The sequence below is a fragment of the Panthera tigris genome, chromosome A2 (assembly GCF_018350195.1).
Source record: "Panthera tigris isolate Pti1 chromosome A2, P.tigris_Pti1_mat1.1, whole genome shotgun sequence".
Taxonomy (NCBI): Eukaryota; Metazoa; Chordata; class Mammalia; order Carnivora; family Felidae; genus Panthera; species Panthera tigris.
In genome coordinates this window covers 9,360,872-9,385,088 of record NC_056661.1, presented here as the reverse complement: position 1 = coordinate 9,385,088, position 24,217 = coordinate 9,360,872, and the positions used below count along the sequence as shown (strand labels likewise).

Below are 24,217 nucleotides of genomic sequence, written 5' to 3'. Positions count from 1 at the left end.
TGTGATTTCGTGGGGTTTTTTTTTTGTTTTGATTTTTGAATTTTTTTTTGTTACATTTATTTATTTTTGAGACAGAGAGAGACAGAGCATGAGCGGGGGAGGGGCAGAGAGAGAGGGAGACACAGAATCTGAGGCAGGCTCCAGGCTCTGAGCCATCAGCACAGAGCCTGATGCAGGGCTTGAACTCACCAACTGTGAGATGATGACCTGAGCCAAAGTCGGATGCTCCACGGGCTGAACCACCCAGGTGCCCCAACACTACTTTTTTTTTAATTAATTAATTAATTATTTTATTATTTATGTTACATTTTTTTAAATGTTTACTTTTGAGAGAGAGAGAGAGAGTGCGAGCAGGGGAGGGGCAGAGAGAGACACAGAATCCGAAGCAGGCTCCAGGCTCTGAGCCATCAGCACAGAGCCCGATGCGGGACTCGAACTCACAAGCCGTGAGATCATGACCTGAGCCGAAGTCGGACGCTTCACCGACTGAGCCACCCGGGCACCCCATCCGCAGGGGAGGATTTTAATAAGCAAGTGAATAGGAGGACCCATTCTGTGGACACCAACAGGCCTCTTTCTCCAGACACCCCTGTCATCATTCCAGGCCCCCCCCCCCCGCCCCATCTCCCCTCCCGCCTGGGTGACCCGTTAACCACATGCTCTATGCTGTGGCTCCGCTGTCCCCACCATCCACCTACCTCGGCTTCTGAGGACCTCCAAGGGGGCCGGCACCCGCGATGCACCCCCCCACACACACAGGCCGAAGGCCAGGCCACCTCCACTTGTGCAGACAGGTCTGGGAGGAGGGAAGCCTCAGGCTCCTGCAGGAGCAGGGCCTAGCACGGGGCAGGCTCCTTCCCCTTACTCCTGCGCAGCGCTGCCTCCCACCACACACCCCTGTAAATCCTTTCATTTGAAGCCAGAGCAGAAGCGTGAAACACTTCCAGCTTGCTGACTTCCTTCTGTTTTTTTAATTGTGATAAAATTCAGAGAACATAAAATTAACCCTTAGCCACTGTAAAGCGTATGATTCAGCGGCACGTGGGACTTTCACAATGTTGTGCAACCATTGCCACTATCTAGTTCTAGAATATGCCCACCGCCCCGCCTCTGAGCCCCCTGCCTCGCCAAGGAATAATCTGGACCCCTTAAGCAGTCGCTCCCCGGGGTGCCTGGGTGAGTCAGCCCACTGAGCACTGACTCTTGGTTTCTGCTCAGGTCCTGATCTCAGGGTTCTTGAGTTCGAGCCCCGCGTCCAGTTCTGCGCTGACAGCTCGGGGCCTACTTGGGATTCTCCCTCTCCCTCCCTCTCTCTCTGCCCTCCCCCACTGGCGTGCGTGCTCTCTCTCTCAAAATAAACAAAAAACTTAAAAAAAAAAAAAGGCAGTCACTCCCCATTTCCCCCTCCCGGGCCCCTGGCAACCACTAATCCACTTTCTGTCTCTATTTGCCTGTATTGAATATTTCATGTAAATGACGTCACAATAGTGGCCTCTTGTGGTTGGCTTTGAACATAATGTGTTTGAACATAATGTGTTTGAACATAAAGGTTCATCCACGTGGGAGTATGTATCAGAGCTTCATTCCTTTTTATGGCCAAATAATAGTCCATAGTATGGAGGGACCACATTTGTTTATTCATTCTTTTTTTTTTTTTAAGATTTTATTTTAGGGCCACCTGGGTGGTTCAGTAGGTTAAGTGTCCGACTCTTGATTCCGGCTCAGGTCATGATCTCAAGGTTTGTTAGTTCGAGCCCCACATCCCACTCGCTGCTGTCACCGCAGAGCCCTCTTCGGATCCTCTGTCCCCCTCCCTCTGCCCCTCCCCTGCTTGCGCGCTCAAAAATAAATAAACATTAAAAACACAACAGTACAGCAAGGACATGACAACGGAGAGCTAGCTCAGCAAATGTGGGTGGAATAAATGAATGAATCAACGTTTTGAGGAACCTTTCCTCCGCAGCACTGCCGTTTTGGGTGACTGAGAAGCTGTCTGGCTAAGGTGAGAGCCTCAAATGCCCTAGCTGGGGGGATAGGGGGATGCAAAGGCAGAGGAGCCCCGCGAAACAGAGGGAGGGGTATAGACTCCTTCCTGAACTCCTAGTGGTTTTCTGGAAAGGTCCCAGAGGTAATGCCCAGCTCTAAGGGACAGAGGAAGAGGCTGCCAGGGTTCTCCCAAGACAACCCAGGAGGTGAGGTCAGCCTGTAGAGCGGAGGCAGCACCCCCAGCAAGGATGGGCCCGCTGTCCCACGGGGCTCACCGCCCCCCTGGCCACCTGCTCCCAGCCCACCAAGTGCCAGGGAGGGGAGGGCGGAGGAAGGAGAGGCACAGGAAACAGACAGGATCGGACAAGCCCCTCGACAGGACAAGCTCTTGGAAAGGATCAAGGAACCATGTACAGGTGCCCAGCCTGGCCCTGCATCTGCCAGCTCAGTGTGGCGGTGAGGAGGATGGCAGGTCACCTCAGTCTCTGTCACCGGCCGGGGACGGCCTCTCTCTTGTCTTCCTCCCCTGTCCCGGCCCCCCACATCTGTCACCTTCCAAATCCCCAGGGCAAACTGCCCAGAGACGCCGTCCCGAACCCTCAGACACGTCACTCGGTCACGGCCACAGTCGGAAGCCACACACGCCACCACCCTCCTGAGCAGCAGCCACTGAGGGCCGGGCCTCCACCGGTGGAGACACACGGGAGTCCCTGAAGGCCCCTGTGGACTCCCAGGAACCCCCGCTGCCCGGGAGAAACAGGCTGCAAGAGACCAGATGAGGGCCGTTTACTGCAACAAACAGAGACCTCTCCCTTCCTGGCGGGGGGTGGGGAGCAGAACATTCTAATGTGCCCCTGCCACAGGCTCTCCCTGACCGCCTTCCCAAATCAGCCACCACTCTCCCCAGTCCCCTACAACTCTCTCCCTCTCTCACAACCCTATTGTATTTCTTCGGAGTGTTTATCTCTATCTGACTTCACAGTGTCTGTGGCCACTCAACCCCGCTTGGCCCCCACCCCGATAGGAAACAAGGTCTCCACAAACCATAAGAGACTCTTTAAATTAAAAAAAAATTTAGTGTTTATTATTTATTTTTGAGAAAGAGAGAGAGAGAGAGAGAGAGAGACAAGGCATGAGTGGGAGAGGGGCAGAGAGAGAGAGGGAGAATCCAAAGCAGGCTTCAGGCTCCGAGCTGTCAGCACAGAACCCGACGCGGGGCTCGAACTCACAGGCTGTGGCATCATGACCTGAGCCGAAGCCGGACGCTCAACCGAATGAGCCACCCAGGGGCCCCCCCATAAGACACTCTTAAAACAGAACAACCTGAGGGGTGCTGGTGGGCTGTTGGGTAGGGGGATGGGCTAAATGGGCAATGGGCATTAAGGAGGGCACTTGCTGGGATGGGCACTGGGTGCTACATGTAAGTGATGAGTCACTAAATCCTGAAATTATTACGCTATATGTTAACTGATTGGGACTTAAATAGAAATACATACGTACATACAAGGTCTCCAAAGACGGGGACCCCCTGGACCCCCAGTCCAGGGATTGGCAAACTTCTTTTTTTTTTTTTTTAACATTTTTTTAAATTTTTTTTTTTTAATTTATTTTTGAGACAGAGAGAGAACATTAGCAGGGAAGGGGCAGAGAGAGGGAGACACAGAATCTGAAGCAGGCTCCAGGCTCTGGGCTGTCAGCACAGAGCCCGACGTGGGGCTCGAACTCACAGACTCGGAGATCATGACCTGAGCCAAAGTCGGATGCTCAACCGACTGAGCCACCCAGGCGCCCCGGGATTGGCAAACTTCTGCAAAGAGCCAGATAGGAAACGTGCTCGGCTTTGCGGGTCTCTGTGGCAACAACCGTGCTCTGCCCTCTCACCCACGGTGGTGGCCACCATCAAAAAACCCCAAACGGGCGTCAGTGGGGAATGTGGAGAAATCGGAGCCCCTGCACACTGTTGCCACCAACATAAAACGGTGTGGGTACCCTGGAAAACAGCATGCTGGTTCCCCCCAAAATTAAAAATAGAATCACCATATGACCTGGCAATGGCGCTTCTGGGTCGACGCCCCCAAAGAATTGAAAGCAGGGTCTTCAAGAGATATTTGTAGGGGCGCCTGGTGGCTCAGTCAGTTAAGCATCCGACTACGGCTCGGGTTCCTGAGTTCGAGCCCCGCGTCGGGCTCTGTGCTGACAGCTCGGAGCCTGGAGCCTGCTTCGGATTCTGTGTCTCTCTGTGTCTCCCTCAGTCTCTCGCCGTCCCCGGCTCATGCTCTGTCTCTGTCTCTCTCTCTCTCAAAAATAAAAAGATTTTAAAAAAAGAAGAAGAAGTGGGGCACCTGGGTGGCGCAGTCGGTTAAGCGTCCGACTTCAGCCAGGTCACGATCTCGCGGTCCGTGAGTTCGAGCCCCGCGTCGGGCTCTGGGCTGATGGCTCGGAGCCTGGAGCCTGTTTCCGATTCTGTGTCTCCCTCTCTCTCTGCCCCTCCCCCGTTCATGCTCTGTCTCTCTCTGTCCCAAAAATAAATAAAAAACGTTGAAAAAAAAAATGAAAAAAAAAAAAAGAAGAAGAAGAAAAACAATCGCAGACAATATGGACGTGACTGCCGAAACTGTAATTTCCTATGATTCTGTGTCTCATGGAATACTCATTTTCTCTTGCTTTCATCTGTTTAATCATGTAAAAACCATTCTGAACCAGAAGGCCGTGAGGAGGACGGGCGGATGTGGCCCGCGGGCTGTGGTTTCGAGACCCCGGTCCAGTCTGCCGGCCCTGCGTGTTGTGCCTCTGGACTGGCAGGGGCTGGGGTCGTGCACTTGCTGCACGAACGGATGCATGCATGCACGAATAATGGCACAGCTGGCCAGCAAGCAAACCCCAGAACCTTCGCTTCTGTCCTGAGCACCTTCGGGAAAGCCAATTAACCTCTCTGGGCCTTGGGTTTTCAGCTGTAAACGATCTAGGCTGGCACCCGCGCTGGGTGTGCCTCCACTCACCGGGCCTCCTCTGGTTCCTCCCACTCCTTCTCCGGCTCCGGGGCAGGGGTGGGGGAGGGCGGTTGGGAAACCAGGAAGCTCTAAGAGAGAAGATAGGAGCCTCCCGCCCTGGCTCAGAGCCGGGACCTCACTCCTTGTGTGCACCCCTCCCCAGCCCAGGCCGACGCTGAGGTCTGCTGGGTACCACACACACGGTCTCTCGTCCAGGCCTAAATATATTCCAACCTCAGGGACATTCCACACCCCACGCTCATTTCCGCCTTTCTGCCCAGCATGGTGTCAAGAACAAAGATCCAAGTGGAAGGTTGGGGGCCATGGAGGAAGAGGAGGAGGGAGGGAGCCAGTGTGATCAGTCTGAGATGTGGCTTCAAGGGTCCTGGTGGTGATGGGGATGCTGGGAAAGCTGAGAATGAGGGGGCCTCCCCCCCTCCCTTCCAGCCTGCACAGTGCTTCCCTCCTCTGCTCGCAGCTTCGTGAGTCACCATTCCGGCATTCGCTGGCACAGAGCCAGGGCTGGGTGGGATGTCAGGGCGGCAGGCGGGCGGGCGGGGAGACCTACTTTAGCCTTGGTTTCTCCCCCACGCCCACAAGGGCCTTGGGTCTCAGAGCACACACCCCACACCTACTCAGTACATCCAGAGGCCAGGTTGGGGCTTCCCACGTCTGCTGCCCTGGGAACCAGGAAGGAAGGGCTGCCACCCACCTGGGGCACTGCCCAAGTCCAGCCACCAGGGGCTGGGGAGGCCAGCACCCCTGTCTCCAGGTAGAGCGGATGTGGCCTAGAAAGGGCGCCCTGCTGGCCCCTCCCCAAGATGCCAGAACCTGCCAATCACCTCCGTGCCCAGGACTCCAGCCAAGGCCCCAAGTTTGACTCCACATCTGTATTTGGGAAAAGACACACACACACACACACACACACACAGTGGGGAGAGGCAGGGCAGTAGAAGGCGGGCGGCGAGCCTACGCCTCACCCACTCCACCCCAACATTCAGCCACGCTGGGGGACGTTTTTCGGCTGCCACAACTACAGGAAGAGGCACTTGTGGCACCTAGTGGGTGGAGGCCACCGCTGATGCTCGACACCCTCCGATGCACGAGGCAGCCCCACCGCAGAGAGCCATCCGGCCGCAAAAAGTCCAGAAACGCCAGCCATGTGCCCAGGTTCAAATCCAGGCTACAGCACTTTTCAGCTGTAAAGACTATATGCAGGATAGCCCCGTGGTGCCTCAGTTTCCTCCACGGGAAACAAGGAGAATGTCATAATAAGGCAGTGAGGACTCTGGGAGTGGAGCACTTTAAGTACTAAGCAGTAGCTTCTATGGTTGTTGTCATTCTCCTTTTTTTCTTTTTTTCCTTTAAAAGTAATCTCTAGGGGCGCCTGGGTGGCTCAGTCGGTTGAGCATCCGACTTCGGCTCAGGTCACGATCTCGCGGTCCGCGGGTTTGAGCCCCGGGTCGGGCTCTGGGCTGATGGCTCAGAGCCTGGAGCCTGCTTCCGATTCTGTGTTTCCCTCTCTCTCTGCCCCTTCCCCGTTCATGCTGTGTCTCTCTCTGTCTCAAGAATAAATAAACGTTAAAAAAAAAAAAAATTTAAAAGTAATCTCTATCCCCGGCGCGGCGCTCGAACTCACGGCCCCGAGATCAAGAATCCTATGCCATACTGACTGAGCCAGCCAGGCAATCCCGCTGTCATTCTTAAGACGTCAGGCTTCGGGGCGCCTGGGTGGCTCAGTCGGTTGAGCATCCGACTTCGGCTCAGGTCATGATCTCGCGGTCCGTGAGTTCGAGCCCCGCGTCGGGCTCTGTGCTGACAGCTCGGAGCCTGGAGCCTGTTTCAGATTCTGTGTCTCCCTCTCTCTGACCTTCCCCCATTCATGCTCTGTCTCTCTCTGTCTCAAAAATAAATAAACGTTAAAAAAAAAAAAAAAAAGACCTCAGGCTTCAAGTCCCACAGACTTGAATTCGAATTTGACATTTGTCGTGGGGCACCTGGCTGGCTCAGTGGGGAGAGCATGAGCCTCTTGATCTCGGGGTCGTGAGTTCAAGTCCCATGTTGGGCATAGAGCTTACTAAAAAACAGGTAAACAAACCACACACACACACACACACACACACAAAATAAAACAAAAAAACCCTGACACCTCTCAGCTGGATTTGGATAAGTGCTGTCACTGCCTGTCTCCGGAGTCACTAGGGGCAACAGATGAGATACTGGGCACACAGCCTTAATGTGCGTTGGGGACACAGGGGTGCTGAGTAAACTCTTGCTGAGCTCAGGAGGGCCTGAGCCTGGAAGGGGCAGGAGGGGACATAAGACCATCTGGCTTCTGGGTTCCACGGATGCCATGGCAACGGGACAGGATGGGCTCAGGTGCAAGAGAGTTGGAGGCGAAGGTTTCAGGGAGGATTCACGCTGGCCACAAGCACCAAGCGGGAAGCATATGGCCCCGTGCGTGCGTGAGGCCAGGCCAACCTGGAGTGTGGCTGCCAGGAGCCTTCTAGCTGAGGAACTTTCCCCAGCTTTCTAGAACATACAGGCCAGCTGCAAGGAGGGGAAGTCACTGAGAGCAGGGAACAGGCACACTAGGGTAATCTAGGACAATCGGGGACAGAGGATTTCTCCGGAGCCGCGTGTGTGTGCGTGAGCGAGCGTGTGGGTAACCCACTGGGCCTAGACTCAGCGCACGGTGTCGAGGGGACTGAGCCCGCTCTCCCCGGCCGACCAGAAACCCGGGTCCAAGCTTGGGACATGGCCCTGGGGGAGGCTCCTCGCTCTGGCCTTCCCAGCCTTCAGGGATAGGGCTGGCTTGAGTCACAGCGGAACTGCTGGGAGACTGTGCATGTGTGTGCCCACACCCCCCCCCATGGTGAACAGACAGTCGTGAGAGAGAGGGGCAAGCCTAAGGAGAGAGGAGGGAGGCACAGGGAAATACGATGATGCCCGGAAGCAGCCATTGATGCATAGCGTCCCCAAGGGCCCTGCAAATGGCAGCCGGGGCTCCACAGAGGCCAGGGACGCAAAGCAAAGCAGGAGAGGGGAAGACATCCCCCCCCCCCCGCACCCCCTATCCCGGCTGAAAGGAAAGCTTCGGTGGTCCCAGTGCGGGCCCCGTTCCCACGGCCCGCTTCTCTGTTTTCTTCAGAACCGGCCTCACACCCACCCCTCTCAGAAGAGAATGCCTTGTCCCAAGCCACATGTGGCCCCTTTGAAAATTCCGGTGACTGTTTATAAGGCAGTGTCCGTGGGGATTTGGAGGGTAGCTGGGGAATACATGGCACTCAGTGCGGCAGGCTCCAGCCGCCGCTCCGATTCAGAGCCTGAGCGGGAAAGGGTCTCGAGACTACCCCCCCCCCCACCCCGCCTCTACCCCCCCCTACCCCCGAGGAGTCTGAAAGTTGCCGCCTGCAGGGACTCGGCAGTGGGTTAACTGCAGGCCTGCTTTGCCTTCCCCGGTGGGGTGGCGGTGGCTAGAAGCCAGGACAAGGTTCATTCCGGAAGGGCGGGCCACAGAAGGGAGGGGAGGAGAGGGGAAGGGGGCCTCAGGTGGATGCTGGCTGGCGGTAGGCTGGCCTGGGCCCGAACCCCAGCTGCTGGGCCTCTAACAGGCCCCCCCCCCCCCGCCGCCTGCCCTCCGGTCTGAAAGGCAAAGCAGTGAGCCACTTCCTGTCCCAGACACCAGCAAGGGGGCCTGCCAGCAGCCTTTGCAGTCTAGAAGTTTGGTTTTGCTCAGTAAATAATGATTACAAAAAAAAAAAAAAAAAAAAGAACAAAACAAAACAAAACACCCCAACCCCCAAACCAACTTGATCCTCCTCAAGCCCTTGGGTTGAACGTGCACACATTGGCCCTTGGGGAGGTTTTTGCTGTGAGAAAGGGGAGGAAAAAATGATACAGTCACCCAGCAAGTGGGTGTGAAAAAGCTGAAGAGGGCATTTGGTGGGCCAACCTGGGGGGCGGCGGGCCAAGGATGCAAGGAGAGAGAGAAAAGGCTGCCCAGTGGTGGCAGGGAGACCTGGGGCCCCGTGGCCCTCGCCCTGCCCCACCCCACCCCACCCCAGCTCTCTTTCCTTATCAGTGAATGGAAGATAAGCCACTGGGTATATACAGGCAAAAGTCCACTGGGGTGGACAAGGGCCTACGTGACCCCTGCCCCCCACCCCATCCCCCCCAATCCAGGAGAGAAAGAGAAACAATGCACTTTGTTTTACTAGACACACGTTTGCTCTAGGCCTTAATTCCCTCATCTGTAAAATGAGGCCAGTGAAAGTGTCTACTTTAATTGTTTTTGTTTCTTTTGAGAGAGAGCGAGCGAGACAGCAGAGAGCCCTGCTAGCGCACAAGTGGGGGAGGGGCAGGAAGCAGGAGAGAGAGGATCCCAAGCAGGCTCCACACCATCAGTGCAGAGACTGACATGAGGCTCGAACCCACGAACTGCGAGATCATGACCTGAGCGGAGATCAAGCGTCGGATGCTTCCCGGACGGACTGCGCCGCCCGGGTGCCCCAGGCCTACTTGAGCTCTGATTTAGGCTTGCAGTGATGGGTAACTGAGAATGTGGGAGGGCCAGGCACAGCACCTGGCTGGGCGGGAGGCATCACTGTGTGCAGTCTCTTCTTAGAACAGGGCATGTTATCTGGCCTGTAACTACCCAAAAGCCTCCGGGGCCGGATGCTGGGGCTCCAGGGACCCTCAGAAGCTCCTGGAGCCTCACAGACTCTCCTGAGGGTGAACCTCTCTGGCTAGCTCTGTAAACAGAAGAGACTTCGCATGAATTCTCAAGGAACACAACAGCTAATTCCCCAGCGTATCTTCCCGGAGCTCCAAGAGACAGCAAAAGGTCTCCCAGACCCCCAGCTCAGGTCGCTCGGGCCCATTAGGATCACGCTGTGCTCCTCTCAGGCCCTTGGAAGAACTTCCCAAGCAGGGAAACTGAGGCCCGGACCAGGGAGCCAACTGGCTGGGGGGTCGTGACCTCCGGCTCATCTGGCAGGGCAGCAAGACCTTGGATTCACCTGGGTCCCTCGGCCGGGCCAAGCCCATCCCCCAGAGATCCTGGGATGTCTCAGCCCTCAGCACAGCGGATTCTCCCAGGCTAGCTATGCCCCGTCCCCCACCCCCCGGGGGGGGGGGCACAACCCTCAGCTCACCAGAGAGCAGAGAACCAGGCTCTATCACTCCACTGAGGACCGCAAGGGGTGCATTCGCCTTGCCCTTTCTGATCATTTGTGAAAACAAGACCTGGGACGGGAGAGAAAGAGCTGCACGTTCCCTAGCTCGGTGGACAAATCCCCTCCGGCTCCCTTTCCACAGGCCAGGCCCCTGAGATGCTCCCCCAAGCTGCACCCCGAGGGAAGGGTTAACAGGAAGCGCCTGGCCGTCCAGCAGCTACAGAAGCCCATTGTTCTGTCAGTCCCCTCCCCCTCGTCCAGGATGACCCTCTGGGGAGCCCCTTCAAAAGGGCCGGACTGGTGTCTCCAGGCTGCTGGCCAGCCAGTCGGGAGAGTGAGCACAGGAAAAGGAAACCCGCCGGGCGCGGGCTGGGGCACAGCTGTCACCGCCACATCCCCCGGGGGCTTTCCGAGGAAGGGGCGGGGGTGCTCAGCCTTGCCTGCCCCCGAGTGGGCAGCCCTCCCTGCGGTCCCCATCTGGAAGCCAGAAAGCTTTGATCTCGGGCCTTTAGGTACAACTGAAGCTCCTGCCTCCCTCCACCCCGCTTCCCCCTCCCGCCCCCGCCCCTCCCCCCCCCCCCATCTCTGGTTCAGAAAGTTTCACACCCCGCCCCTCCTCCATCGGATTTCAGATCTTCTCTTCTCCAGGTCCCGTCAGCTTTTTCTGATTAGCAGCCTCGGGTGGGGGGGTGGAGGAAGCGGGTGCTTTGGTAGGGCGTCCTGGGTTTGAGGGGCGCTCGGAGGAGGAGGGCTGTTAGCAATTCCCTGGGAGACCCTGGGGGCGGGCAGGGCGAGGACGAGCAGCTGGCCACCAGATGTGGGTGGACAGACGGAGGAGGAAATTAATTGGTGCCAGTCGGTGGCGGGCGAGGAAAGGCAGGTCCCCAGGGGCCCAGGGGAGCCGCCCAGGTGCGGGAGGGAGCTGAAGGAGTGAGGGGGGCAGTGAATGTTTAGGTTATTATTATTTTTAATGTTTATTTAATTTTGAGAGCGAGAGGAACAGAGCACAAGCGGGAAGGGGCAGAGAGAGGGAGACACAGAATCCGAAGCAGGCTCCAGGCTCCGAGTTGTCAGCTCAGAGCCCGACGCGGGGCTCGAACCCACGAACAGTGGGATCGTGACCCGAGCCGAAGTGGGACGCTTGACCGACCGAGCCGCCCAGGCGCCCCTGTTGAGGTTATTTCTTCACTGAGAGCCAACAACGTGCTGGGGGAGAGGGGGTCGATCTTGGACGGATTGGGTATGTAGGTGGAGGGCCTTAGGCCTTGGGCTCAGCTCTCCTGGACACAAATTTCGAGGTGGGCGGAATACACCTCCAGGCTGAGCCTGGGGGAACAGAACAGGTGCCCTAGTGAGACCCATTGTGGACACAGGTGGGAAGGTGTGGACCCCCCCTGAGCACACGTGTGTGGATCCGAGCGCCACGAGACACTGCTGCGGGGGCTCTGGTTCCCCGTGGACACCGGTGTGGGGTTCTGGGCTCCTCTGGGCACGTGGGGAGCTTCAGCAGCCTGCACGACAGCGGTGGGTAGCATGAACCCCAAGCTCTGGCAGCCCCCTTTCCCTCCCGCTCCTTCCGCGATTTACCTGATTCGATCAGGCCCCCAGCCCCACACGCCCCGGCGCGGCCTCCGCCTTCCGGCCCGGCCCCTCAGTCCCACTCCCGCATCCGCGGGGCGTGCTTTGTGGAGGGGGGGGCGCCCCGCGCGGAGAGCCTGGGCGGAATCCGGTCCGGAAGAGACCGGTTTGGGGGGCGAGGGGCGTGGCCCAAGTCACTGACTACGCTGGGAGTTCTTGGAAGTCGCTCGGTGCGGCGCGCAGGGGCAGGACCCGGGGGAAGAGCGCGAGACGAGGTGAACTCGTCTATCCCGCCCCCGTCCGTGATTGACACCCCGATCGCTCCGCCCCGCGTTGTGGTAGTTACTGACCTCGACCTCCCCGCCTAGGACTCACATTTCCTGGCGGAGATCGAGGCCCCGCCCCGCCTGGCCTAGGCCTGCGCCTGCCCGGCTCGGACGCGCGGACCTCGCCCCAGGTTCCTGGAACCGGGCAAACCGGTCCGGGTGCTGTTTCTGTGGCTCAGCCCTTTCCCGGGTTTGCGGAGGCTTTAGCGGGGCGCCTGTCCCTTAGGTCCTGCCGAGAGGAGAGTGGAGGGGATCTTGGATGGCCGACACGACTAGAGCCGTCCCTTACTTGCTCTCCTGCAGGGCGATCCTCTCTGGCGTCAGTTTCCCATCCGTAAAAGGTGGAGTTAAAAGGACCAGTCTCAAAGGAGAGGGTGCAAATGAATCATTCATTCACAAAAACCACTTAGTAAGCACCTGCTAGACTCGTCTCTGGCCTGGAAAGGAGGCCCCAGGCCAGAAGAGGAGACAAACCCAGAAACGAATATAAAATTGCTTTGTGATGTTACAGGGGAAAAAAAAAAAAAAAAAAAAAAAAAGCTCCTAATCTGAGCGTCCGTAAACAAAGGTCGTGGACCAAAATGGGGGGCATTTGTAGCTTTGTCTCTCTTCCAGAGGCAGAATTTTCCTAACTCTGGAACGGTGGCCAAACTGATTCAATGCTATTTAAATAAGAGGACGAATCCCTTTGTTTCTCTCTTTTCAGCTTTTAGACTTTCCCTAGTCTTCTGACTGAAGATAGGCCCTTTCCTGTCTCCTGTGGTAATAACGCTAATCTCTGTGCCTAACTAAGAAAGCTGTCTGGACCCTCATACTGGCTACTGTTTCAGCAGAATCTTATGACATTGTTTTGTTTTCACTGTAGCTTGTATTAAAGGTTACCTTCTAAGTATGGTCCGTGATTAACAAGTGACTTACGTTCAGAAAAATGTTTAGATAAATAATAGTACAGTTGTTTTGCAGATATGACAAAAATCCTGGCCATCAACGGTCTGAAATTTGGTAAATTCTATGCTAAGAGTCATGGGCAGCCACTGATGAAATGCGACAATAACTACTAAGCACTTAGCACTTGCCTCCCCCAGACAACCTCATCGACTCTTCCAGGCCTGGGTTGGGCATTCCTGGAACGGACATTTGAACACAGATGCGAACTAGAACATTAATTTACCCTTTCAGACAGTGAGTAGTGTTTGAAGGAAGGCTGAGAAGAGGGGTAAAGGGGCTGGGAGGCAGAGTGGGGAGCGTCTTTAGATCAGATGGCCAAAGAAGGCCTCTCCCAGGAGGTGACAGTCCAGCAGAGATCTGAACGAAGTGAGAATGGACGTCTGGGAGAGGAGCATTGCAAACGGAAGCAACAGCAAGTGCAAAGGCCCTGGACTGGGACATGCCTGGCCTGTTCTCCAAGCAGAAAAGAGGCCACGGTGGATGAAGCAGAGGAGAGCTGGAGAGTGACATTATCCAACTTGCATTTTTAGAAGATCTGTGTGGCTGCGGGGTAGGATAGATTGTGGGGGCGAGAGCAGGGGGGAAGCCACTGCCCCTGATCCAGGTGAGAGGTAATAGCAGCCCACACCAACATCCGACCCAGGAGGTGGAGAAAGTGGAGTGGGATGAGAGGTCAAGTTGACAGCACCTGTGACTGGGTACCATGGGCGGGAAGGAGAAAAAGGGATCCAAGGAGGATTCCTCCGTTGGGAGGCCAGGGAGACATGGGGAGGGGCCTTGGACAGAAAGCCTGGGGGTGGGGGAGGGGGTCCAGGATGGAGAGCAAAATTTGGGAGCCGGCAGGCATGGATGAGACCACCTACAAAGGGGTGAGTGTAGACAGCAAGAGGCCCAGGGCCTGAGGTGGGAGGAAACCAGAAGTGTGGAGGCCTGGGAGGAGGCAAGAGTCAACCGGGTCAAATCCCTAGGATGGAACCAAACTCGAGCTGAGCGGGGACGCTGACCCTCATGCACACGGAGCTGTTGGAGGCAGGAACTATGTCTCCAGCTCTCTGGGATGAGCACGGCATCCGCACACACATTCCCACACCAAATGCCTGTGTTGCTGTATGCGCCTTTAACTGGACGGCACTGTTACCATTCTGAGTTCTACCAATAATAAAATAACACCGCTTCCGGTGTGCCAGGCATCCCACCAGGCCCTTTATATGTATTATCTCACTTAATCTTCGCAACGGACCCCAAGAGGTAGGGGCTATTGTTGCCCACAGTGTACAGCCAGGGAAACGGAGGCCCAGAGAGGTGAAGTGACTCGCTCGAAGCTGCACAGCAAGCAAGTAAGACCCGGTGGTCTGGCTCCAGGATCTGTGTTCCCACCCCCACAAGGTCTGCCGCCGGCCCTTGTCACTCAGCGGCATGGTTCTGAGCCATTGGTGTCGCCAGAGAGTGTAGATCTGTCCCCGCTCAGGCCATTTATTCTCCGGGGAGGCATGGATAGTCCGAATTCTACCAGACCGGTTAGATGGGATGGGCATGTAGGTTGTTTCCAATTTGTGCGGTGGACGACACTGTAATGAACAGCCTTCTGGAGCCTCCTGCTGCAGGCCTGAGGTTCCCCCGGGGGACCCTACTGGTCAAGGGACTTGTGACACTTTTAGTTTTCACAACTATTGTCCCATGAATTACTCCCCCAGAGGGCCTAGCCCAATGATCCAATGCCATGTAACGGCGTGAAAACCCAGGTTATTGTGACGAATATTCAATGTTGCCTTTTCGGAAGGGTGGAATGGGGTCTTGGGAAGGGGGATATATTAAAGGGATGGGGGGGGGGGCTTCTCCTGTCTCCCACTTCATCATCTCCAGCCCCCAGCCCGGAAACCCCCAGGAGGTGGGGCGGAGATCAGCCTGACCGCTTCGCTTCCCGGGGAGGAAGGAAGGGCCAGGAGGTTCCTGCGACAGGATGCGCACTGAGGGCCCCCTCCCCAGCCGCCGGGGACTTCCCGGGGCAGGCCAGGTTCTCAGGGGAGCTGCTCCCACGCGAACGCACTGAACTGCCGCTGGGGTGTGGGGCTCCAGTCTCCCCCCCCCCGCCCCCCACGTCCCACTGGGGAGTTACGGGTCAGGACCCCGAGTGGGTGGCGCTTAAGTCTCCCGTGTTTCCCCAGGAAAGAATCAGGTGGCCGCGGAGGCGAGCTGGGCTAGATTCCCCTGGGGGAACCCAGAGGGAGGCGGGGAGCGGGGTGGGTGGACGAGGCTGGAGGGGAGACGGAGGCGGGAGTTCTGGGGCGGGTCCACCCTCCATCTCACCCTCCTCCTTCCACCCTACGGCCTCGGGGTCAGGTCCCCCGGGGTCGCGGGAAGCTGGCAGGGCCGGAGCCAGCCGTCTGGAGGCGGGGCGGCTGCTTTCCCGGCGCCTCCCGCCGCCCTCACTGCCCGCACCTGCGGCTCCTTTGTCCTCCTAACAGCCACCCCGCCACCCGCCCTGGGGCGACGCCTCGCAGCCCCTCTCCTAAATCAGCACTGGATACATTATGAGCGTTTTCTCCTCTGGGGTGACTGGAGCTGGGATGGAGCCAGAGCAAACAACTAGGGCTCTCAGGGGGGTGTTTCTACATCTACAGCCACCTTTCGGGGAAGCTGTTTAGAGGCCCACTTCACAGATGGGGAGACTGAGGCTGGGAAACTCCCCTCCCAGCCTGAGTCACAAAATGGTACCGCCAGAGATAAGAAGGGTATAAAGGGCGCCCCAAAGCGCACTTCAGCTCCCCCGCAAGCTGAGGGACCCCCGCCAAAGCTGATTCAGTTGGTCAAGTGGGGTGGGGGGAGCCTCCGAAGGAGGCGTGGCCTTCCCAATTCTGTTTGGGGCGCTGGACCCATCGGTAATCCCCCTCAAAGGTCTGAACTCGTCAAGCCCTCTCCGCGCCCCCCCCCCCCGCCCCCGCCTGCCCCGAGTTGCAGGATTTCGACGGAACCACCGAATGTGGGGGAGCTGAAGGAGTCAGAGGACCAGAGCACCCAGCACGGAAACGCTCTGGCAAAGAAAAGGGGGCCCAGCCCCATCCCGCCCACTCTACCCACGTGATAGCCGGTCAGACCGGTTTCTGGGGCCCCAGCAAGCCGCCGCCAGCTCCTGACCCCTTAACCCTGCCCCTCCCCCATCAGGGAAGAAAACCAGACGGGCAGCACAGACTTTATTCAAATGGTCTTTATTTTCCTATCTGGCGTTTCTAGCAGAAAGCCAGATAGATGAAATTAAACAGAATCCACCACAGTAAAGGTAAACAGACCTCAGCACGCCCTGGCAAGAATCTTCCCCTTCCCAAACTGGCCCAGTCTCACCAGCAACTGGTCCCAGCGCAGCCTTACAAGCGCTCTAAACACCCCCACCCGATTTTGTGATTCAGACCAGGATCGTCTGGGTTGTGTCTGTGTGTCTGAGGGACGGTCACGCCGGAGACTGGGAACGTATTACCACCTCTAACGCACCAGACGAGGAAAATTTTAACCTGAAATTGAATCGGGCCCCCACCTTGCCCCCGCTATACAGCCGAAGGCGCAGGGGCGCGGGGCACAAACCCGCAGCGCGCGGGGCGAGGTGATTCAGGACGCCCTCCTCCCATTCCCCAGGGCGGTCCACACCCCAGACCCTCCTCCCAGGCCCCACACCCACGCAAGGCAACAGGAAGCTCCCCACGTCTGCCCCATGACGCAACGATGACCGCTTGCACAAGTATGTCACTGGTGGGGGAAGGGAGCGCCTGCCTGGAATTCTGAGGTTGGAAATGCAAACACCAACTATTGAAAAACCTTGAAAGGGCAGTACAGCTCCCAATAAAAAATAAAGTCCGACCCTGAGGAGTTTTAAAGAACCTAGCCTCCCTGCTCCCAGTCCCAGAAGGAGAGGGAAAGGTCCACGTCCCAGTCCGTTAAGACAGCACCTGTGGGCGCAGCAGGTCTCGGCGGAAGGCGCTCGCGCTCCCCGCTCAGGCTCCTCGGCGCCGCCGCTGCGCGCAGGCGGCGACGGCTCCCCGGGGGCAGAGTCCCTCTTCAGGCCTCTCAGCAGCCCGGGCGGCAGCTCCTCTCCACGGTTTCAGCGGGCGCTCCCCCGGGGGCGGGCCTCGCCTCGGGTGTGCGCACTCCGGCCGACGGTTCGGCCCGCGCTCTGGGCTCCCGTAGCGCCGCTCGGGGACCCTCAGAAGGCCACCACGGCCCGCACGAGCACGTTCAGCATGCTGTCCGCAGGGCGGCAGGCAGGCTTCGCCTCGCACGCCGGCGGCGCCGTCGGGGGGGCGGCGGGGCTGCAGTTCAGGAGGCCAGAGAAGCGCCTCTGTAGGACGCGCGCCAGGTTGGGGAAGGCGCCCTCCGCTTGAGCGGGAGGTGGCTGCAGGCGATCAGGGACCTCCGAAGAGGCCCCTGCCTCCTCCTCCTCTTCTTCTAGACGGGCTTTCTTGCTTGGGACCAGTCCGACGTCCCCGCCGTCACTCAGGCTGCTGCTCCGCCGCTTGCGGCTGACTTTATTGGGGCGCGGGGCACAGGGAGCTGGGGTCTCCGCGGCTCCCGGCGCCTCCCGCGTGTCCATGGGCTCCGGGGAAGGCTGCTCACCGTCGGGGGGCGCTGCCTCGGCTACAGCTTCCGCTTCCCGCAACTGGTGCAGGCGAGGATCAGAGGAGCGGACGGGCGGCAAGGGCACCTCGGGCTCGTGGGCTTCCACCTTGGCCGAGAGGTAGAGCTCTCGCGCGCTGCGCATGACCAGCGACAGCTGCAGACTCCGGTGCAGCCGCAGGCCACCGCGCTGCATGCGCGAATGGTACATCTTCCACACCGACAGGGTCATGATGCGTTGAGCCTCCTTCTGCACCTCCATGGCGGCTAGACGGCGGGGGCGAGGACGGCGGGGGCTCCCTGACTGGGCAGGACAGGTAGCAGGTGCACTCCGGGCTACGCGCTCGTTCACGCTTCTCCCCTCGCGCCAACCCACGCCGTGACACTGCTAGGACGCTCTGCCCCGGCGCCCGCCACCCGGACCCTTTTGTACCCGGGGTGAAGTCACGGAGACGCCCCGCCCAATCCGAGAGCCGCATCCGGGCTTCCCAACGCACCACGGCGAGAGACTCCTTAAAGCGACAGGGTAGAATTTACCGAGGCGGGAGAAGGGAGGGAGTCGGGGCGTGGGGGAGCATTCCCCAGTCCACGCAGAGCTCTCGGGGTGGTCTCCTTTCCCAGGGCCCTCAATGAGCAGACGCGCGGGCCCAGAAGAGCAGGGCGGCGGATGGGGGATCAGAGTCCACCCACGTGCCTGCGTTTGAAGCCCCAGTGGCTTGTAGGCAGCGAGTTTCCCTTCGCACCGGGGAAGACCGGGGTTCGAACCGGTATATCCCCCGTGGGCACAGTTCCTAGCAGCTACTAGGTGTCTAGTTAATATTTTTTGAATCAGTAACCGATTCGTATTTCTTGAATCAGTAACCGTGCTAACCCTTACGAAAGCACTTACTACCCGTCAGGCGCTGTTAAGGGTTTTCCTTTACTAAATGCCTCACCTCCACTCCGCGGAGGGTACCGCTGTACCTGATTTCTTCCGCTGGGGAAATCGAGACAGAGTGACTCGTCCAATATTTGCTAAACGAATAAACGGCCACTGCAGTGAAAGGGGACACTGGGGCCTCCAGCTCTTGCGTCTTTCTAGCGTAAGCCAGCCCTCCTCACTCCTCTGTAGGCAGTAAGCAGGCGGGCAGCGGGGGCTGGCTCCTAGGCATAGCTGCCCACTCCACGGGCATTGGATGTCTGCAGACACGAACGCAGCCCTGGGTGTCATTCCTGCGCTCCACACCGAACACCCCCCGCCCCTTTCCTCTACTCGAGCTCCACGGGTGGGCTGGGTGCTCGCAGGACGCAGGACCCGGGCAACAGGACAGTCCGGGTGAACACGTGGCTGCGCCCCTTAGACAACACGGCCCTGCTCCGCCCCTGCGCCCCAGGAAGCGTGCTTGGGGTAGGAGCTGTAAACTGAGCAAGGCAGAGATAGAGCGGATAGATAGAAAACATCGGCCCCACCCTCCGCTACGCCCTATTGCTCCAGTTCCTCCAAAACAAGATGCAAAATTGTTCCTATAGCTCCATTCATTCGTGGCAAGGGCCCTTTAAGGGAAGGCTCGTCTCCCTCCCCCCTTGCCGCGCCGAAGGGAGAGCGGAGTCTTCCGGCCACTGGAAGCGCCAGACTTCCACGACTAAATTTGGGTATAATGACGTAGGGCAGGCGCGCGAGCCGCTTCCGGCTGCCCATATAAGGACAGGGGCCGGGATCTCCGCTCTGAGCTGAGGCAGCCTCCTTCCGGGCGGGCGGGGGCGGTGCCTGGCCTCCGAACACGCCCCCTTCCCTTCCCTCCCCCGCTCCCAGCCGCTAAGGATGGCTGTAGTCCCGGGCTTCCGGACCAGAGTTTAGCGGGGCGGGCGGGAAAGGAGGGGAAGGCTTCGCTTCCTTCCCTCCGGCGGCCGAGAAGGCGTGACGCCTCTCCGGGAAGCCCCCCGCCGGCAGGTAGGGGCGATCTCTGGACTTCCACTGACGCCATCTCCCAGAGACCCTCCCCAGAGACCTTGCTAACACGAGGGGCGATTCGCTGAGGACCCATTCGTCCCTGTTCCCCCATAGAGACCCACACAATTATTTCTCCCTACAAGGTTCTCTCCCAGGTGTTCCTTCTCCCCCCCCCCCCAAATCATGCACCCTTGGAGAACCCCACGCCCCGCCTTCCCACCTCCTGTACCTAAGGACTCAACAATTTTATCTTTTTGACCCCTCCAAAAACTGTCCCTAGTCATCGATCCTGCCACACACTAGGGCGACCCGCTGGGGACGCCCCCATCTCCCCCAGGACCCCCACGGCGAATCCACAATGATATTCCCAGCCCAGGCTCTGTCTCTGAGAGACTCCGAAACACAGGGGCACACAGGCTCTCCAAGAACTTCAGACATCCTGCCCAGACTTCCCCAGAGACAGACTAGGACCTCACTCTGGTGATGGCTCCCCCCGCCCCTCCAAAAAAGAGTGCTTTTCCGGAGACCTTGTCACACAGATCGCCTCTGTCACACAGGGATCCACTCTATGAGTCTCCAGACATTCCTGGCCCCTCCCCAGACGGAGACCCCACACACCGAGAACTTTCTTGTATACAGAAGCCACCACCACGCCCCCTTTTCCCGACTCCTAGCCTCGCACGCAGAAAGATCCCACACCCCAGAAGCATCTCTGGGGCTCCCACTCACAACCACCCCACCCCAGGGCGATCTTGGGGCGCCCCCCTCCGTAGAACAAAAGAGGAGGGGCAGTCCAGCAAGACTCTCCACCGGAGAATGCCCGCACCTCACTCCACCTCCTGCGGTAAAGTGGGGAGGACTACCTCTCCCCCCACCCCTTCCCAACTCTGGGCTGGGACGATCTCCGAGTACAGGATCAAGGTGTAGGCTCAGGAAGTCTGTTAAGAGCGTCTTCAAATTGGGGGCGCCTGGGTGGCTCAGTCGGTTAAACATAAGACTTCTGCTGGGGTCACGACCTGGGGTTCGTGGGCTCGAGACCCGCGTTGGGCTGTCTGCTGTCAGCGTGGAGCCCGCTTGGGATCCTCTGTCCCCGCCATCTCTCTCTCTGCTCCTCCCCGGCGCTTGCTCTGTCTCAAGAATAAACAAACATTAAAAAAGAGAGAGAGAGAGAGAGAGAGAGAGAGAGAGAGAGGTTCTACCAATCGAATGATCGCCTTCCCTAGTCATAATCTCTGATTTGAAGAAGGTTATTATTATTCACATTGCCCAAAAGGGAAACTGAGGTTGCTGCGGCAACAATGCGAAGGGCTAGCCCTCCAACCGAGAGATTAGGAGCTCCGACCCCCAACCCAGCCAGACTTAACTGGGACTCTGCTGGGGGCGGGCGCGGCGAGCTACGGGGACGCGAAGCTGTTTCTGCCCACAATAAAGATGGCCACGAGGAGGGCGGAAGCGCGGGCCTCCGAGGCCTCTCTTTCTACCCTGGCGTCCCGGTTCTCGATGGTGATGCGGCTCACGTGACGGGGGCGGGGGAGGCGGCGCTTTCCCTTCTTGCTGGAAGGGAACCCGCTACCGAAGCCGAGAGGGGAGGGGGGTTTGGCCTCGGGCGGGGTTTGTGTGACATGTCTCTCGAGGACCCATTTTTTGTTGTCCGAGGGTGAGTGACAGCAATGGGGGAGAGAAGAGGGTGCTCGGTCCCCCCGCCAACTAATGCCCGCGTGTCCGGCAGAGCGTGCTAGGCAGTTTGGGCACGGCCGTCGGGGTGCGCGGGTCAGGGAAGACCCGTGGCCGAGTGGGATGGGTGCGCAGGGGGTTATCAGGATATCCTGGGCCCTGACTCGTTTGGGGGCGCAGTGGCCGGCGGGAGGACCGCCTGCCCCCAGCCGTGACCGCTGTGTGTGCCCCTGCCCGGCAGCGAGGTGCAGAAGGCGGTGAACACGGCCCGCGGGCTGTACCAGCGCTGGTGCGAGCTCCTGCAAGAGGACGCGGCGGTCGGACGCGAGGAGCTGGACTGGACGACCAATGAACTGCGGAATGGCCTGCGCAGCATCGAGTGGGACCTCGAGGACCTGGAGGAGACCATCGATATCCTGGGGGGTTGCAAGGCGTCCTGGGAGAGCCCACTGTTGTGGCAGGGGGCAACTGGACACCTGGGTGGAGTGGAGGGCTTGAGGCAGAGGAGGGGGGTCATGTCTGGCTTTGGCCTTGACCCTTGACTCGCGACTTACGCATAGTGGAAGCCAACCCGGGAAAGTTCAAGCTCCCAGCCGGAGACCTGCAGGAGAGAAAGGTGTTCGTGGAGCGGATGCGGGAGGCAGTCCAGGTGAGGAGAGTGTTCGGTGGCGCGAGTGTGGGGAGGTTGGAGTATCTTTACTCTCTGATGGCGTCCTCACCCCCCAGGATATGAAGGACCATATGGTCAGCCCGGCAGCCATAGCCTTTATGGAGAGGAATAAGAGAGAGGTAAGGCATCCGGACCCAGCACCCTCACCCACCCGAGCCCAAGCCTGACCCCTCTGTGTGTGTTCACTTGTCTCCCTTGCACGTACAGTCTGTCTCTTCTGTGCCAGTGCCCATCTCCTCTGAGCAGTTGGTTCCTGGCTGTCTACCTGCCCGCTCTTTCTGGGTGTAGAATCCTTTCTGCCTCCTAGTGCGGGTCTGTATCCCACCCCCTCTCTCTTTTTTTTTTTTCTTTTTGCTTGTTGCGTCACTGTTTCCAGGATGTATGCCTGCCTTTTTTTCTGTGTCTGTACCTGGCCCTTCTGAGCCTGTGAACTTGGCCTCTGAGTAGATCCCCATCTGCAGTCGGCTTGCATACCATTTCCCTTCGTGGGTGTGCCTGCCCTGTGTGTGCCTGCGTATGCCTTTTGTGCGCACTCCCCCGGCTGCCTCTGTTGGTACTTTTTTTCTTCTGTGTGTCCATCCAGCCTGTCTCCAACCCGTCGTGGGATGCCCATGTGGGATCGGGGAGGGTGTAGGGCCGAGACCTGCACGAGCTTGGGGTCGTATAGCAGTGCCCACGGGCTTTCCAGGTGTGCTGCCTTGAGGGTCAAAGTCCAAATTCTTAAATACATCTCTTTATATGATGAGTCCACCATGGATTCGGGCAATCCGCATTCCAGCCCCAGGAACTCCCCGTTTTACAGAGGAGGAAACTGAGGCACAGGGAGGTCAATTGATAGGACCTTGGGGTCACCTTGTTAGCAAGCGGTGGGCTTGGGGAACCCGGGCTATCCCATTCCTAAGACTACCTTCCTGAGCAACAGCCATCTAGATTTGCCACCGGTCTGTGTCTGGCTTTGCTGTGAGTGGCCCTCTCTCCCTGAACGTGTGGTCTGTGCCCCCATAGATGCTGACAGGCAAGCCAGCCGCCCCACAGTCATCCAGCGACCTGCTGGACGCCAGCATGGCCGCAGCCACCTCTCGTTACATTGAGGAGCAGCAGGCCACACAGCAGGTCCGTGCGGGTAGTCGGGGATCCTGGGCCGGAGGGGCCTCCGGGCAGCTCAGGGCCCCCCGCTGACGGCAGTTCCCACTCCTCCAATCTGCAGCTGATCATGGACCAACAGAATCAACAGCTGGAAATGGTGTCCGGGAGCATCCGGGTTCTGAAGCACATGTCTGGCCGTGTTGGGGAGGAGCTGGATGAGCAGGGCGTGTGAGGCCAGGATCCTGGGGGTGGGCCGGGTGCCCTCAGCTGGCCGCGCTGGTGTGCCCAGAACTTTTGGAGGCTAACGCCATCTCGGTATCAACAGCATGCTGGATGCCTTTGCTCACGAGATGGACCACACCCAGTCCCGGATGGATGGGGTCCTCAGGAAGATGGCCAAAGTATCCCACATGACGAACGGTAAGCCCCCTTGGGGAGGCAGCTCAGGGGTGGTGGGTGGGGGGCGGAGGTGGTACCTGGTCCCCCCACCCCCCCGTGACCTCTGACCCTTTTGCCCCCAGATCGCCGGCAGTGGTGTGCCATCGTCGTGCTGCTGGGGGTGCTTCTTCTGGTTCTCATCCTGCTCTTCTCCCTCTGACGCCGGCCCTCCCCAGGGCGCCGGTCCCTCTAGCTGTGGGAGCTGGCAGGGTCCTGCCCCCTGGGAGAAGGGGCTCCTTCCTGGAGAGCTGTCTCGAGGTTCTCATCCGGAGCCAGTGGGACCCTCGGGGCCCTGGGCCAGAGCCCCTGCCACTGGTCCTGTCTCAAGTGTGCTTAGGAGGTGGCAGAGGTAGGGGAACCTCAGACCCGCCCCTCCCCATTTCTACTCTGGTGCCCCAAAGCCGTTTGCTCCTGTGCCTTCCGCGCGTGCCAACTTGGAAATAAAAATCCCAGCCTTTTTTTTTTTTTTTTTAATACACGTCTATGCCTTACTGTGTGTTGTGGCTCGTTAACTCGTGCCCGTCCCCTAAATGGGACTCCCATTGCGAGCCCCTTGCTTGCACATGCTGGGGCCCGGGTGCGTACCTACGTGCACAGGCACGCGCCTAGTAGGGGTACCAGTGGTCAGGCTTTGGTGCAGAAGAGACTAGTCCAGTTTATTTCTTGGTTTCACGGCGGATGAGGCTGAAAAACCCCAAGCCTGATTCTTCCTTGAGCGTTTGAAGTTTAGTCTAAACGTCTTCTGCTCGTCCTCGGCCCACCGGAGGCAACCGCCTCAGCAGTGGAGCTGAGCAAGCCACTTCTGAGGCGCC

General features: G+C 58.5%; 2 protein-coding genes across 3 annotated transcripts; one reads left to right on the top strand and one right to left on the bottom strand.

Annotated features, from left to right (window-relative positions):
- Positions 1 to 16,754: 16,754 nt before the first annotated feature.
- IER2 (immediate early response 2) lies at positions 16,755 to 19,539 on the bottom strand. Its single transcript, XM_042978328.1, has one exon. It carries the CDS (start codon positions 17,867 to 17,869, stop codon positions 17,198 to 17,200), a length of 672 nt encoding a protein of 223 aa, XP_042834262.1. The 5' UTR covers positions 17,870 to 19,539; the 3' UTR covers positions 16,755 to 17,197.
- Positions 19,540 to 21,074: 1,535 nt separating this feature from the next.
- On the top strand, positions 21,075 to 23,894 carry STX10 (syntaxin 10). 2 transcript variants are annotated; one of them, XM_042978326.1, is made up of 8 exons: positions 21,075 to 21,194; positions 21,453 to 21,622; positions 21,766 to 21,860; positions 21,938 to 22,000; positions 22,887 to 22,994; positions 23,089 to 23,195; positions 23,293 to 23,387; positions 23,489 to 23,894. In XM_042978326.1, exons 1-8 carry the CDS (start codon positions 21,160 to 21,162, stop codon positions 23,563 to 23,565), a joined length of 750 nt encoding a protein of 249 aa, XP_042834260.1. In that variant the 5' UTR covers positions 21,075 to 21,159; the 3' UTR covers positions 23,566 to 23,894. The 2 variants fall into 2 exon arrangements, with proteins under 2 accessions (XP_042834260.1, XP_042834261.1); XM_042978327.1 differs by lacking the exon at positions 23,489 to 23,894 and having other exon boundaries at positions 23,089 to 23,191; positions 23,293 to 23,381.
- The last annotated feature ends 323 nt before the right edge of the window (positions 23,895 to 24,217 follow it).